This window comes from Myotis davidii, unplaced genomic scaffold (genome assembly GCF_000327345.1).
Source record: "Myotis davidii unplaced genomic scaffold, ASM32734v1 scaffold120, whole genome shotgun sequence".
Taxonomy (NCBI): Eukaryota; Metazoa; Chordata; class Mammalia; order Chiroptera; family Vespertilionidae; genus Myotis; species Myotis davidii.
In genome coordinates this window covers 599995-615431 of record NW_006294778.1, presented here as the reverse complement: position 1 = coordinate 615431, position 15437 = coordinate 599995, and the positions used below count along the sequence as shown (strand labels likewise).

At 49.8% G+C, this 15437-nt stretch overlaps 1 protein-coding gene across 3 annotated transcripts in view; it reads right to left on the bottom strand.

Annotated features, from left to right (window-relative positions):
* LARGE (like-glycosyltransferase) overlaps positions 1 to 15437 on the bottom strand; it is a 442315-nt gene that overhangs the window by 213248 nt on the left and 213630 nt on the right. For all 3 annotated transcript variants that reach the window (XM_015567588.1, XM_006769319.2, XM_006769320.2), the window contains exon 4: positions 11120 to 11202. In XM_015567588.1, the coding sequence (XP_015423074.1) occupies positions 11120 to 11202 (83 nt within the window). The remainder of the gene's footprint in view (positions 1 to 11119; positions 11203 to 15437) is intronic.

The window sequence follows — 15437 nt, the reverse complement described above, 5'->3', positions numbered from 1 at the left end:
GGGGGGAGCAGGCCTGCCCTCTGTTTCCCTGTAGCAGGGCTGCCAGGAGCCTGATGAGGACCGGTGGCCTGAGGGGTCATGTCTGCTCACTGGCCAGAGGCTTAGCTGATGGCTACGTCAGGGGCAGCCGGTCAAAGCCCCTGGGAAGACAGATGGTCCACTTAGCCCTCAGCGTTGGCACAGCCACTCCCCTCTCCCCCAGACCCCGGCAGAGCCTTGTGGATGGAGGAGGCTGCAGCAAGATAAGCCTGCCTAATTGCCAGCTTGCATTTTTATCCAGAACAGAGGGATGGCATCATTTCAAACATGGGGCGACGATACCAAATGTCTGTATCCTGGTTCGTGCTATTCCCGCCCCTCCTTGAACAGGGGTTTCTGCTCATCCTTCAAAATTCCCTCTGAAAGTCGTCTCCTCCTAGCAACTGTCTCAGAGCACATCCATGTCCCTTTCCTGCTAACTCAGCACCGCAGAGGAAAGGCAAGTGAACCATCTATAGCACGGCGCTGTGATGCACATTCAGACCCCTGGCTCCGGTCCAGGCTGTGACATCCTGAGGACAGGAGCCATCTTTTCATCTCCATCCCCAGGGCCCCGCGGAGGGGCTGGCATCCATGGGTGCTCAACACACACTGATGCACCAGGAAGAGAAAGCCAGTGCCCCCTTCTATGAAGGTAGCACAGCTGATGGACAATCCTCATCAGTGATGCGGCCTTAGGCTCTGCCCTGGAACCTCTGGGCTGGGACCCTGGCTGCATCCGTTACTGAGTGACCATAAGCAGGTTAATCATTGCTCTGGGCCCCAATTTCTTCACCTTCAAAACAGGCACAATAATGCTGAGCAATGTTACCCTGGGCCAGTGGTCGGCAAACTCATTAGTCAACAGAGCCAAATATCAACAGTACAACGATTGAAATTTCTTTTGAGAGCTAAATTTTTTAAACTTAAACTATATAGGTAGGTACATTGTCATTAACTTAATTAGGGCACTCCTAAGGCTTAGGAAGAGCCACACTCAAGGGGCCAAAGAGCCACATGTGGCTCGCGAGCCACAGTTTGCCGACCACAGTCCTGGGCAATTGTAGGGGTTAAGTGATATAACATATATACATATGTATATATACATCCTATATAATAAAAGGCTAATATGCAAATTGTCCCCTCAGGATTTCTACTGACCGGGAGTTCAACCACCCACTATGACATGTGCTGACCACCAGGGGGCGGAACGAAGTAAGGCCACGGCTGGCAGCAGGGGGGGAAGGAAGGGACCCAGCCAGGCCTAGGGACCTACCTGTGCACGAATTTTGTGCACCGGGTGTCTAGTGTGTGTGTATATATATATATATATATATATAAAGCACTTAGTGGAGTGCTGGTGCATGGTAAGATTTCACTGCATGGTAAGATTTCAATGTGCTGACCATTGGTATGGTCTGAATGTTTGTGTTCCCCACCCCCACCCCCAAATTCATATGTTGGGTGCTAACCCCTAAGGTGATGGTATCAGGAGGTGGGCCTTAGGGAGGTGATTATGTCACAGGGCAGAGTCCCACTGAAAGGGATTAGTGCACCTATTGAAGAGGCTCCAGAGACGCCCTTCACTCCTCCCAGCACGGGAAGGCACAGAGAGAAGTCAGTACCCAGGGAGCAGGCCTCCCACCCCCGCCTGAACCCGACCACGCTGGTGCCATGACCTGGGGCTCCCAGCCTCCAGACCTGCGGGAGACAAGGCTCTGCCGTTGACACCCCACTGAGACTGTGGTATTTTGTTACAGCAGCCCCAACGAACTCAGACCACCATTGTCAACATCAACTTATGAAACTGGTATTTTCTCAATGCTTTTGCATCATTTTTCTTTTTCTTTAAATTTTTTATTGATTAATGCATCATTTTTCAAATAAAGTGTTTCAATTAGTTCCTCTATCCATAGATAAAAAAAACAAAAACAGAGCTGAATGATGAAACATCCAACGCAGGGCTATCAGAACAGACACAGATAAGGCATAAGAGATGGGCGCAAGTCCTCTCCTCAGCTATCCATGTGGTGGGGACCAATGAAGAGAGATCATGGTAACTACACAACCGTGAGAACATGCATGTGACAATGCTGGGCTGCCCCATGCAACTGCCAAGTTGGGGAATGGCACACATGAAGAGGCTAACACAGACAGTGAAGGGCACCCCTGGAGTTGGGTGGGAACACCTTATGCATGCAATCGGGGGGCTCTGCAGGAAGGAGCACGGAGCGATGGGACCCCTCCTCGCTGGTAGAGAAGACAGGAAGTTCCCAGAGACATGCATTGGCATGGGCCTCTGGGTGGGAAGAGGTGGAGGATGGAGGCAGGCATCCTGCAGGATAGACGAGAATAAGGAAAGGGCAGGCGGGAGGGATGGACACAGCATGTCTGCGGAACAGCGAGTCTTGTTTGGGTGGCTCATACGAGGACATGTGATGAACACCTATTGCATGCCAGGGGTGGGCAGGATAAAAAGAGAGCGACAGACTTCCTGGCAGGCTGGGACAGAGTATGGGGCCTCCTAGGATGTGTGACTTGCAGTCTCTAAGAAAAAGAGAGCCAGGCAGGCTTGGGGGACTACACGGGCAGCGATCATCCCTGGAACTTGGGTCTGTCACTCATGGGTATAGCCCAGCCCCCAGAAAAATGTCCAGCATATTACGTGGGGGCTCATTTTGTCTTAACCTGGCTATAGAGGAGACACACCAGCGCTGGAGAGGAGGCTGCTGAAAGCATTCCTATGAGGTGTTTCCTCCATGACCTTCCTTGGTCCCAAGTGCCTTCCCAGAAGGGAGAGTAAATCCAGACACTTAGCTCATCGTTAGGGCAAAACTAGTGTTTGCAAGGCCTCAGGGGCCAGTGTGCCTCATGCACTTCCCTCAGAAGACTGAAAATGCTCAACCAGGGGACATGGGGGGCTCCCAGCACAGGTGACGTGTGCTGTCACTGACTCATCGTGGGAACTTGGTCCTGTCTGCCACACCTCTGGGTGGCCACGGAGAAAGCACCTGAGGACATTGCCCAGACCACTTTTCCTGGAGTCTCCATGGAAACCAAGTTCCCCTTGAGCTTTAACTTGCTAATCCTCTGCCAATCAGATGGTCTCCCCTTCATATTCCACAGGCCCCTTGAAATCAAGACGGCCCAATCACAACCCTCCTGCCCCGCCAGGTTACTAACTGTGGGGTGCTTGTTAGGTACCATCTCTGTCTGTGGGGACAGACTTGGGTCTGTCACTCATGGGTATAGCCCAGCCCCCAGAAAAATGTCCAGCATATTACGTGGGGGCTCATTTTGTCTTCTCTTGTCCCCTCACACAAGCATAGGGGTTCTATTGCTGAGTTACTAAGCAATTCCATTCCTAGTTATATACAAAAAAGTATATGAAAACATGTTAAAGGTAAAGGGGGCCAAATATATGGTGACAGAAGGTGATCTGACTTTGGGTGGTAGGCACACAATGCAATATAGAGATCATATATCATATTAATGTACACTTGAAACCTATATATTCTTATCAACCAATATCACTCCAAACTAAATATATTAAAGCCTAAGTGATCGGCCAACCGGAAGCTATGATGCGCACTGACCACCAGGGGGCACTCAATGCAGGAGCTGCTGAGCAACAGCAACTTCGTACAGTGCCCTCTGGCACTCTGGGACCCCTCAGGGGATGTTGGACTGCTGGTTTCGGCCCAATCCCCACAGGCCAGGCCGAGGGACCCCACCTGCCAGAGTGACCTCACTCACTCCACAGACACCCTTAGAGCCACGGCACCACCCCTGGTGCGGTGGCCGGGGCGGGACCGCAAGAGGTTGCTCCAGGATCTGTCCATCCTATCTCGCCCAGTCCTGCCCTGCCGCCACCTTCTAATTAATTTTCTTTCAATGTGCATGGATCCGTGCACCGGGCCTCTAGTAAATTTAATCAAGAAAATAAACTCTCTTTGCCCTAAAACAAACAAAAACATAAGTCAAAAGCTTGTATACAAATCTTCATGGTGGCATCATTCAAAAGGCAAGAAGTGGAAACAACCCAAATGGCCACCAATTGGTGAACAGATAAACAAAACTTGGTCTATTCCATACAATGGAACATTATCGAGCAATGAAAAAGGAATGAAGTACTGGCAGGTGCTATGACATGGATGGACCTTAAAAACCCTTTGCCTAAGAGGGGGAGTGATGGTCTGAAGGTAGGTTTGGGTGAGGGAGTCAGGCCTGGTGGGTTGGGCTCTTCCTGGACTTCTTCCTCAGGGGACTGTGCCGTTGTGCACTAAGTGGCTTGCCCAGGTGAGGAAGGCCTGTAACTGTCCAGGTGGCCTCAGACCAGGTCAACCCAATTCATAGGGCCAAACACAGGAGCCGGATTGTGTCCACATTGGAAAGGATATCCCAGAATTCAAGACACCAAAGGTGCTATTTCATTTTCCCTGTGTCACTTCTGAGTCTCACATTCGGTTCCTACCTCACAAGGTAAGCACCAGTTTGAACAACAGGGCCCTGCAAATTCCAAGATCAGTCCAAGGCCACGTCTCCATCCTATTCTCTTTTGTTCTGAGGGAGATCTGACAACAGATGCTAAGGACACAGTTACACTGAAGTGAATTTCACTACTAATGATAATCAGAACTCATTCAGAAGAATCCCAAAGGGATTAATTCTCTCCATTTTTTATTCAATGCTACCTAATTTTATATCTGCACAACATCTGACCTCGCCTTTTATACCTGTCGCTGGTTATATGTACATTTTGGGGAGCATTGCTTTAAACCCATGTGAAGAGGCGCCTGCCTGTACAGGCGGACCAGTGTGGGTCCCAGACAGCCTCCCCTGGGTTCAAACACACAGACGTTGCCGCAGACTTCAAACAAGACCGAGCTTTTACAACAAAGAAGAGAGCGAGCGTGTGCCTCATCTTCAGCAGGGCCTGTAACTCGGCTGGTAATGAGCGATGCTCTGGCCGCCTCCACTGCTCCCCTGTCCCAGGTTGCGATGCGATAAATATGGTCACACAAAGAGGCAGAGAAGATTAAACCTCAGCTTTCTCCTCGCATTTCCTTCCTTAGCCTGTCGGGAATGTGCCACGGCCCCTGCAAGGCAACCCAGGGTCTGTTTTTATTAAACTACACAGGGACATCCGAGCTGAATACGCCTTAATTATTAAGTTGGGAATGGAACTGCAATTTGGAGAAAAAGAAGGAGCCGGTGATGGCAACCTGAACGCTCAGTGATTCTGTTGCACTTAGAGATGTAACAGAACTCACTGCGGGAAAATGCGGCAGCCAGAATGAGGTTTCAGTGAGAGGTCTTGGGGTGCGTGAGGACAGGTGGCCTTGATAATGTGGGATGATTCGAGGACAAGTCAGTTTCATGTCAGAAAAGCTCTCCATGGGAGAAGAACAGAGCCACTTTCCAGAAAATCAAAAGGCCTCCTGGTGTAGTAAGAGCAGCATGGACTCTGGGGTTTGCAGAGGGGAGGATGGAATCCCAGGAGCATCCCTTACCCGTGACCTTGAATGAGCTCTTTAACCTCTACTTGCCTCAGTTTCCTCATTCATGTGTGGGGAGAATGGCATTGATTGACCGGGCTGGGATGAAGGTCAAGTAAAAATATGTGATGCTTGGCATCTGACCTATACAAGTTCGTTCTCTGATTTCATGTGTATGTGCATAGCCAAAGAGCAGAAGCGCTCTCGCCCGTTTAAAGATATTACCCTGTCCGTATTTTTTATTCTTAACTTTATTGAGATACTAGAGGCCTGGTCCATAAGTTCGTGCATGGGCAGGGTCCCTAGGCCTGGCGGTGATCGGGGCCGATCTGCGGGGCAACTGGCAGGGCGATTGGGGGACCCCTGCTCACACCTGCCTTGGCTGGCCTGGCACCACCCACTTGCCGGCCCCGCCACCTGCCGCTGGTGGGGGCCTGCGGGCTTGGGGCAGCTCCTGTGTTGAGCGTCTGCCCCCTGGTGGTCAGTGCATGTCATAGTGACCGGTCGTTCCGCTGGTTGTTCTGCCATTCAGTTGATTTGCATATTAGGGTTTTATATAGATAATTGACAAATAAAAATTGTATATATTTTAAGGTAAACATGAAGTATCATAAACATTTAAGGTGATGGTTTCATATTTATACATTATGAAATAATCATGACAATCAAGTCAATTAACATAGTCTTCCTCTCCTATAGTTATCATTTTTTTCTTTTCTTTATTCTATGGTATTGTCTTAAGTCATCCAGGCCTTTAAAACTTCCATTTATTTCATACTCAGTACCCTAAAAATAACCACCTGAGAGGATAAAGACGACTATGAAGAGTCACAATAGTGATAGCAATGTCTACATGGTCCCCCCAAAATGATAATTAAAAATAAAAGAATAATGATACTCAAAAGGGTAACTTTTTTTTTTCTGAATGAAAGCTCAGACTTTGAAGTTAGGTTGACAGGGATCAAACCTGGCCTTGCTCATCCTCTCTGCATTGACTTAACATCTTGATCCTCGGTTTCATCATCTGTAAAATGGGGACAATAGCAGTATCCACCTCAAAGAAACCTATGCACTCATATCTGAAAAACACGAGGAATAGAGCCTAATGCATTCGTATTTGTTAAATAAATAAAATGCAGAGATGCTTCACACAGATCATCTCCTCTGGTAGTCAGGCTCAGTGACAGCTTGGGGACCAGCCAGAGCTCCAAGTACAGTGACTTGCCTAGTGGCTCCCAGCTCATGGATGGCAAGACCAGAATCCCCATCTACCTCTGGTTCTTGGTTTTATTCAAATCCTAGTTCCTCCCTTCACAGTCTGGAAACTGCTTCTCTAATAAGTTTAAGCCTGAATAAGCAGTAAGACAGTTAGAGGCAGATACTGGTCACGAATATGCTGTTTTATCCTCCACGGTCTTCAGGGGCACATGTGAAAATAATATAAACAAACAAACAAAACACCCAAAACAACAACCCAGCTGCTTGATATGCACAGTGAGGGAATCACCACGCTCCCTCCTACGAACAGGACTATTGAGTGTGAGAGTAAGTAGATCATCCCAGCAAGCAAATATTAAATTTTTACAAGCTGGCCAACTTTCCTGCCCAGGAGGTAAACATGTAAGTTACTAAATAAATATTTTCTTTCTCGGCTCACTAAAAGCTCCGTTTCCTTGAAGAGCAGCTATATTTCCCAGTTTATTTGCAATTGGGATTGGAGTTACAGGCTTCCCCACATTTTTCTCATCTTTCCAGCCAGGTGACAAAGACTTTATTTACATTGTGCTACTTTCTATTAGATAAGCCTTTGTTCACCTATATTTTGATTTATTATATTCTCATCAGCTTTTTCTTCACCATAGAGGCTGCATACTGAGATGACCAAAATATATGTAAAGAGAAAACAAAAGCAAGATCACCCCCAACCACAACATGCAAAAATTTCCATTTTTAAATTTATTTTTCTGCTAGTCTTCTACGCCCTGTATTCACACCAGGTAGCTGTGAATTTGTGTGTATGTGACATGTTTATATAGTGGAATGATACTATGCATATGTTGTTGTTTTTTGTCATTGTTTTTAAATCCTCACCAAGGATATGTTTCCATTGATTTTTAGAGAGTGGAAAAGAGAGGGAGAGACCGAGTGAAGTATCAATGTGAGAGAAAACACATCCATTGGTTGCCTCCGACCAGGGTCTGGGTCAGGGAGGAGCCTGCAACCGAGGTATGTGCCATTGACTGGAACCGAACTTGCGACTCTTTGGTCCACAGGCCGACGCTCTAACCACTGAGCTAAACTGACTAGGGCATGCATACGTTTTTGAATTCTGCTGTCACTTATTTTATATCATAAAATATCATTTATGTCTATGTTATGATGTCCTTCTTAAAACCAACCAAGAACGTGGTTTAGTGTCAGAGGATGTTCCATTTATTTAACCTTACTGTTTATAAGTGCTACTCATTTTTCTAACTATAAGTAATATGTCACAAAAGCCTTTGTGTGTTAGGATTAGCCTTTTAAGACAGAGCCCCTAACGCAGTCATGTCGGATCATGGTCTTGGGCATACTACTATGACATTTCTTTCCAAAAAGTTGCCCTAGCCATTTTCAGTGCCGGCGTCCATGTGTATGAGTGTCCATATCACTCTTTTCCTACCTTTCATAATAGAGCGTGCCTACCGTCAGCGGGCAGACTGCAGAAGTAACATTGATTTCGAGTAACAAAGCAAGCCTTCAATGAAAATCTGCCGAAAACCTTGTCTGGAAAACAAATCTAATTACTGTAATTCACAGTGAAAGCCGAAAGAGCCATCCTGCCCTACTATTATTATATTATTCTTTCCATTAGAAGGAACCTCATTTGTCAAAGTGCTTTATCATCATGTGTGTGTTAATCCCCGTAACGTGCGCTAGAAGCAAGGAAACTATTTATAGCTGGACTTTCTGAGCTGAAAACCCTCTCAAAAGTCCTGCTATCTCAATATCTAAACTCACAAGCCCCTGCCTATCAATTCACAGGACCATTCTCATTGGTCGAATTTCTTGGGTGGGAGGGCGGAAGTGGTTATTTGGTCACTGACGTGGGGTGCAGAATTTTCATAACACCTCAGAAGTAGGTGCTTTCTTCTCAAATCTCCATGCCCCCGTGATGGTGCAACAACTGCTATTTTTACATTACATTTTTTACAGGTTGCTGTGTCATTACCATAGGAGTAAGAGTTTGCACTCAATAGAATTCTCACCATTTCGGCAACTATCGGGATTATCGGATCTGTAGCTAAAGCAACAGCAATAGTATTTACACCAAACACGACCACCAGAAGGTTCTGTGACCTGAAAACTGGCCATAAATTTGAGAAATAACATAATTGATGGTCTGTGGTCATAGAAATAGGCTTCTCTGAAGAGTGGTTTTTCGGTTTTTTTTTTCCCCGATCGAGGAGGGCCCTGAGTTCTTTAGTGGAGAGAAGGAATAATTACATCAAAGGCTGATTACCACTCATTGAATTCAATGCTCAGTTCCAAAACGCCTGCTTTCAAGTGGCCGATGAAGGTGAAGAACCACGCCGAGTCTTAGAAAGGACCCAGGAGCTGCGGTGGTGTGGGAGGGGCGTCCCGCCACACCTGGGAAGATGTGGGGTAGAGCCCCACTTGGCCATTCCCATTTCCTTCCTCCGAAGGCACCATGCCAACTGGACAGGGCGATGAGGAGGAGCTGAGAGCCCCACCCCGGAGGGTGTAAGGATCATGTTGCTAGCTTCTCCTGCCTCTGTTGATGCCTCTGACAGTTGGATTCTAGCATCAAACTTTCCATTCATCTCTGTTCAACTGAACGCGGAGATTTCTGTGACTATTCCTACTGCTGAGAACCTTCTGGATCCTGACCCCGTCACCTGATACATTTGTATGCTGTCGGCTAAAGCTCTGGGTAAGCTTCATCCAAACCTTGGGAAGTTTCTTTGAACGGAGCCAAGGACACTGGCTGGAACTGGGGGTTCAATCTTGATAGACCCTAAGGATGCTGAGGTATCACTCAACACAGAGAAGGAAAGTCCCGGGGGAAAAAACGCCTGGAATTTAAGGGGAAGAAGCGATGACTCAGGAAGGCAGGCATCTCCAGGAGGAAGAGGCATCTGTCCTTCGTGGGGCTGGTTCCATGTGGACCCCAAGGGCCACGGATATCATCTGTAGGTTGGAATTTGCACTGTCACATAAGGCAGGGACTCTCTAATGGTCAGAAATGGTGAGAGGTGGGCCAGGCTACAATGGAAAAGACAATGCAACCTGTTTTAGTTTGCTAGGACTGCTGTAACAAAATTCCACGGAATGATACAAAATGCCACAGACTGAGTGGCTTAACCAATAGAAAGAATTTCTCACAGTAGAGGCTGGAAGTTCAAGACTGAGGTGTCGGCAGGGTTGGTTTCTTCCCAGGCCTCCTGTCTTAGCTGTAGATGCTCGTAGATGCTGTCTTCTCCATGTCCTCACATGGTCTTCATACTGTGTGAGTCTGTGTCCTAATCTCTTCCCATAAGGGCACCAGTCATACCAGATTAGGGCCAACTCTATTGACCTCATTTTAATTGAATCACCTCCTTAAAGATCCTATCTCCAGATTCAGTCACATTCTGAGCTGCTGGGGATTAGAGCTACAGATAAAGTATTTTGGGGCGACACACACAATTCAGCCACAACCTGGCAACAGGGACGTGTACACAGAGAGGTCTGGTGACTGTCAGGCAAGGGAAGCTGATGAAGAACTGGAGCATTAAATTTGGGGTGTCCTTGAAGGTCCCTTCAGGTCTAAAAGCTGCAATTCTAAACACTGAGACAGCACCTAATCGCTACTATTAAACATTATTAACGCAACTAGTGACCCGGTGCATGGATTCACGCACACTGAAAGGAAATTAATTAGAAGGTGGCCGGTGGGGCGGGACTGAGCGAGACAGGCTGGACACATCCTGGGGCCAATCTCCCGCAGTCTCTCCCAGGCCAGCTGCACCTAGAGTGGTGCTGTGGCTCGAAGCGCATCTGCAGAGTGAGCAGGGACCCCCTGGCAGGTGAGGTCCCTCGGCCTGGCCTGTGAGGATCAGGCCAAAACCGGCTCTTTGACATGCCCCAAGAAGTCCCAGAGTGCGAGAGGGCACGCTGCAAAGTTGCTGTCATACGGGGTGTGGAACGTAAACGCAAGTGTGCAGTAAGCCAGATTCAGGGTTGGCAGTGCCCCAGCAACAACATAACCTGTGGCCAAAGGTGGAATCGTGCAGCCCTGCAAGGAATTGGGCTCCCTCCTCTCTGGTTTCCGGTGGGGTGTGTCATCCAAGAACCGCTACTGCCAAGTCACTGCAGCTCGGCAGCTTCTGCGTTAAGTGTCTGCCCCCTGGTGGTCAGTGCACATCATAGCTACTGGTCAGATGGACACTTCGCATATTCGCCTTTTACATACACAGATAGTCTCCCCAAGGTCTCAGGCAAAAGTTAAATCTTCATGGCAGCTTGAATGTCTGATGAAAGGGTGCTTGGATTTAACCCTTCCCCCTGGAAACACACATAAGCAGATCGCCAGACCTGCAGAAAGTAGCCAGCGCGCTCACCTGTGAAACAGGACAGACTTGACCAAGGTGACGACATCCCGGCTGGCGTTGTATCCTGCGCAGACAATAGCAACGTGGATCGTCTGGGGAGCAAACAAAAACAGGGCGAGCAGTTAGACCCATGGAGAAGGGCCTTCCCAGGGCTTCCGACCGCATGACAAAGAAAAATGGCCTTTACTTCTTGTTGGGATCATCAGAAAACAAAGAACACAGGCTGCAGCTCTGGAAAATAACCCGAGACAGTTTTATTAAGCCTTTTTAATCGGTTTATGGAGCTATCATCATTTGGAAACCATTAAGGCTCTTTTCAATTACATTTTGGGGATGAGAGACATGGCAATTGGCTCAAACAGACAAACAGTGAGCTCCCTGCCCCCAAGCTGGAGACGATGACAGATGGCAACCAGAGAGAGGAAAGAAAATATGCCCCAAAAGGATGAGCTGGCCATCAGGGATCTCAGACCAAGAAGAGGTGGCTCTGAGAGCTTGTGAAATGTTCCCGTGAACTGTCTCAGGTTCGGGTCAACTTGATAACATGGCAGAGGGGCAGAGGGGTCAATATGGGCCACAGCTCGGTATCATTCAAAGAATCGAAGACTGGCAGATTGAAGGGAGCCTGATGGATCTTATCATCTAAGTAGTCAAGAGCATGGGCCCCAGATGTGAATGAATGAATCCTGGCTCTGTCCTTTAACCCAAGGTGACCCTGCGAATGTAGTGTCAGGTAGTGTAGTGTCAGGTGACACCGTGTCACATAACACGTCCTGCAGAATGTCATGGAGCATGTGCGGGAAAGATGCCAAAAGTAGAATACAGCACTGGGCACATTGCATTCCAGTCACAGCACAAACGTCCTTGAGCACCGAGCTTCCCAAACGGGGTGCCTCAGCGCCTTGGTGTGCCGTACATGAACTCCAGGCGATGGAGGTACTCATCTCTTCAAGCTCTCCTGCTACCGGCAGGGCAGGTCCCTCAGGCTCGGCACCCTCTGCTGCGAGCAACTTTGCCTGTTTCCACCCTGGTGCTCTACAGTTAGCCTTTTCTATAATAAAATGGGCAAGACTTGACCAGATGGGAAAGTCCTGCTCCAGGGCACCCCCAACAGGCAGCCATCCAGCCTCTCTCAAAACAGCTCCGGAGTGCAGAGTTCACCCTCTCCATGTTGTCTCTTCTACAAAAGCAAGGCCCTCCTGGCCTGGGCACCAGCCTCCCAACCCCCTGCAGCCTCTTTCTGTCCAGGGAGAAGCACAGAACAAGTATGTTCCCTTTGGCACCTGACATTTAAATAATGGAGGGTGCTCCGTAGGTGCCTCTGCATGGTCAGAACTACCCACAGCCCTCCCTCCCGTGGCAGGGCTTCTGGCTTCCCGTTACCCTCGTCAGCTACAGCAGAATACAGTCCTGAGACCCTGGCCCTTCCCACTCTGGCTCTGAGAACAATGACACCCCACCTGCGACACCAGCAAGGGAAGCCTCACCACGCCGGGGTGAAGCATTCAACACCGCGTCTTCAGTCCCAATGGCCTTCCCTCCCCCGGGCCACCCGCGCTCAGCGCCATAAGCCAGACCTCAGCTTCGTCAGGATCCTCACTGTCTCAGAAATCCTGCAGTCAGGCTCACCATCCCGCACCACACCTGCTCCTCCAGCTCAGGGAGAGGCCCGTCCCGCCCGTCAGCCTCTGGGCCCCGACAGCGCTTCACTCACTCCCTGGCCCCTGGAGCTTTCTGACAATGTCTGGAGTCCTTTTGCTCATCTCTCCTTCGGGTGGGCAGGGATGCTGCTCAACATCCCTCAACGCACAGGACCGCCCTCACGGCCAAGAATGATACTGCCCAAGTGGTCAAAAGAGCTGCCGCAAGAAACCCTCTTTAAGTAGAGGAAGGCGGTCAGGAGCCCTCCTCCCTGCACTCGAGAGATGTCACACCGGCCTTTACTGGTGACAAGGCCTGGATAGGTGCGGGGTGATGTTCTTATCTGCCCCTCCAGACCCCCTCTCTCTACCCTTCCCCAGCTTCCTCTGTTCCGGGGAGCCCGGCCTTTATAGACCGAATTGCAGGCTCCTGTAACTGCTGGGTTCTGGAGAAGTTTGGTCAATGAGGGCGGCAAGGACAGGTCAGATTTCCCGCTCCTGCCAGGGGCCCTCCTACACCTCCAGTTCCTGCTGGTTTCACAAGGCCCCCACCTCCCACCCCAACCCAGGGGGTTGCAGTGACTCCCTCCAGGGAGCTTGGCACCCCTCCCCGGTTTCCCTCTGGCCTGCCCAGGCCTTTGGCCCTGCATCACACCCTTACACTCCTTTGTTTTTATTTTAATGTATTTGTATTGATTTCAGAGAGTGGAAAGGAGAGGGAGGGAGAGATAGACACATCAATGAAGAGAGAATCATTGATCAGCTGCCTCCTGCACTCCCCACACTGGGGATATAAAGCCTGCAACCCGGTTATGTGCCCTGACCGGGAATCGAACTGTGACCTCCTGGTTCATAGGTCGATGCTCAACCACCGAGCCATGCCAACTGGCTTCCACACCTTTTGAATGAGCCAAGTTTCCTGACCAATTCTGGTGCCGTTTCCTCACATCCCCTCTGTCCTGGAGGCTGGAGGGGAAGACTGAAACTTCACAGACACAGTGCTTACCCCTAAAGTGAAACGAAGCAGGAGCGCACCCCGGTGCCACACATGGGGATATGTAATTGCACGGAGAAAGCCTAAGGAGCTTAGCAAACTCCGCAGACACATGGACCACAAGGCTCTCTCTAAGGAGGCCCATGGAGGCTCCCGCTGCCCACCGTGTACGCTGTGAACGTGTGCCTGGATGTGTAGGTAGGAGAGCCGTCGCTGTGACCTAGGCTCGCTCCGATGCTGCTGGGCTCAGCCGCTGTCACTGTTAGGACTCGCAGGAAGAACTCAGGCAGGACAAGAGCATTTCTTGGCGTTTCCAATGTGACAGAAAAAAATCCCCTAGGGCTGTTTTCACATATCAGCCAGGTGGGGAAGATAAGCATCGTCCCAAAAGAAATTCAGACCAAACTACAGGATGGAGGCAAACGAACGGTGGTCCTGGCAAAAGTCATCAACACTCTGCCCAGCCCTGTTGCCCTAGCAACACCATCCGCAGTGACCCAGAAGGCCTGGTACACCCTGCAGGGCATTCTGCCAGGGGGCACGATTTAGGGAAAACCGGCTCCTATCAGGGGAACAGCAGAAGTGGGAGTGAGAGGGGAAACCAATTTAAAAATGGCGAAAAGTTAGGCTCAGTGTGATGCTGGGCCGCAGCTGCAGCCTCCTGGGCAGGGGCCAGGTGGGGAGGCAGCTGCTGTCACGTGGCAGCCGGAGAAGCACAGCTGGGGACAGAGGCCCAGACGAGGGAGTGATGAAACCAACGAGAGTCAGGGGACCTGGGTTTGAGCTGCATCTTCAACGCTGCGTCGCCGTGTGACCTTGAAGCAGGCATGTAACGTCCCTGACCCTCACCGGCTCATCTGTAAAATGCATGTAAAAATGGGCGCCCTGTTGGGTTGCTGTGAGGACCAGACGCTTGGGTGCAAGAAGGCGCGGGTGGTGAGCTGCTTACTCACGCTTACTGGATGCACACGCAGCAGAAGGGGACCTTGGTCTCCATCTCCCTGCTGCTACTTGTCCTGTATTTCAGGGACATCCCACTGCTTAACCCTCAAGGAGCTGTTGAGGACCTGGAGGCCGTGGCCCTCTAACTCGAGCCTGCACCAGACCCCTGCGAGGCTTCTTAGCACAGAGAGCTGGGCCCTCCCCCGGAGCTCCCGATTCGGGGCTTGGCCGGGGGGCCTGAGGGTTACCTGCATCCAGGTGATGCTGATGGCCCAGGGACCACACTCTGGAAACCACTGCTCCGTCTAAAGCACTTTGAGGTGCCCTGGCCAGTGTGGATCAGTTGGTTGGGCATCGTCCAGTGCACTACAAGGTGGCCTATTCGATTCCTGGTCAGTGCACATGCCTGAGTTGTGGACCAGATCCCCAGTAGGGGGTGTGCAGGAGGCAGCTGATAGATGTTTATCTTCTCTCTCTCTCTCTCTCTCTCTCTCTCCCTCCCTCCCTCCCTCCCTCCCTCCCCCTTTTCCTACCCTTCTCTCTAAAAATCAATAAAAAATAAATAAATAAATAAGGCACTGAGAAATGTCTGGTAAAAACTCAAGAGACGTTAGCTGTGGTTATGTTGAGAGGGTATGATGGGCATTCACAGAACCCATTCCGAATACCTTTCCTTCTTCACTTGTACAAAACCAGTAGGGGTGGCACTCCCAGGCCTTCCAGGGTGAGGGACAGGCAAAGCGATGCAGCT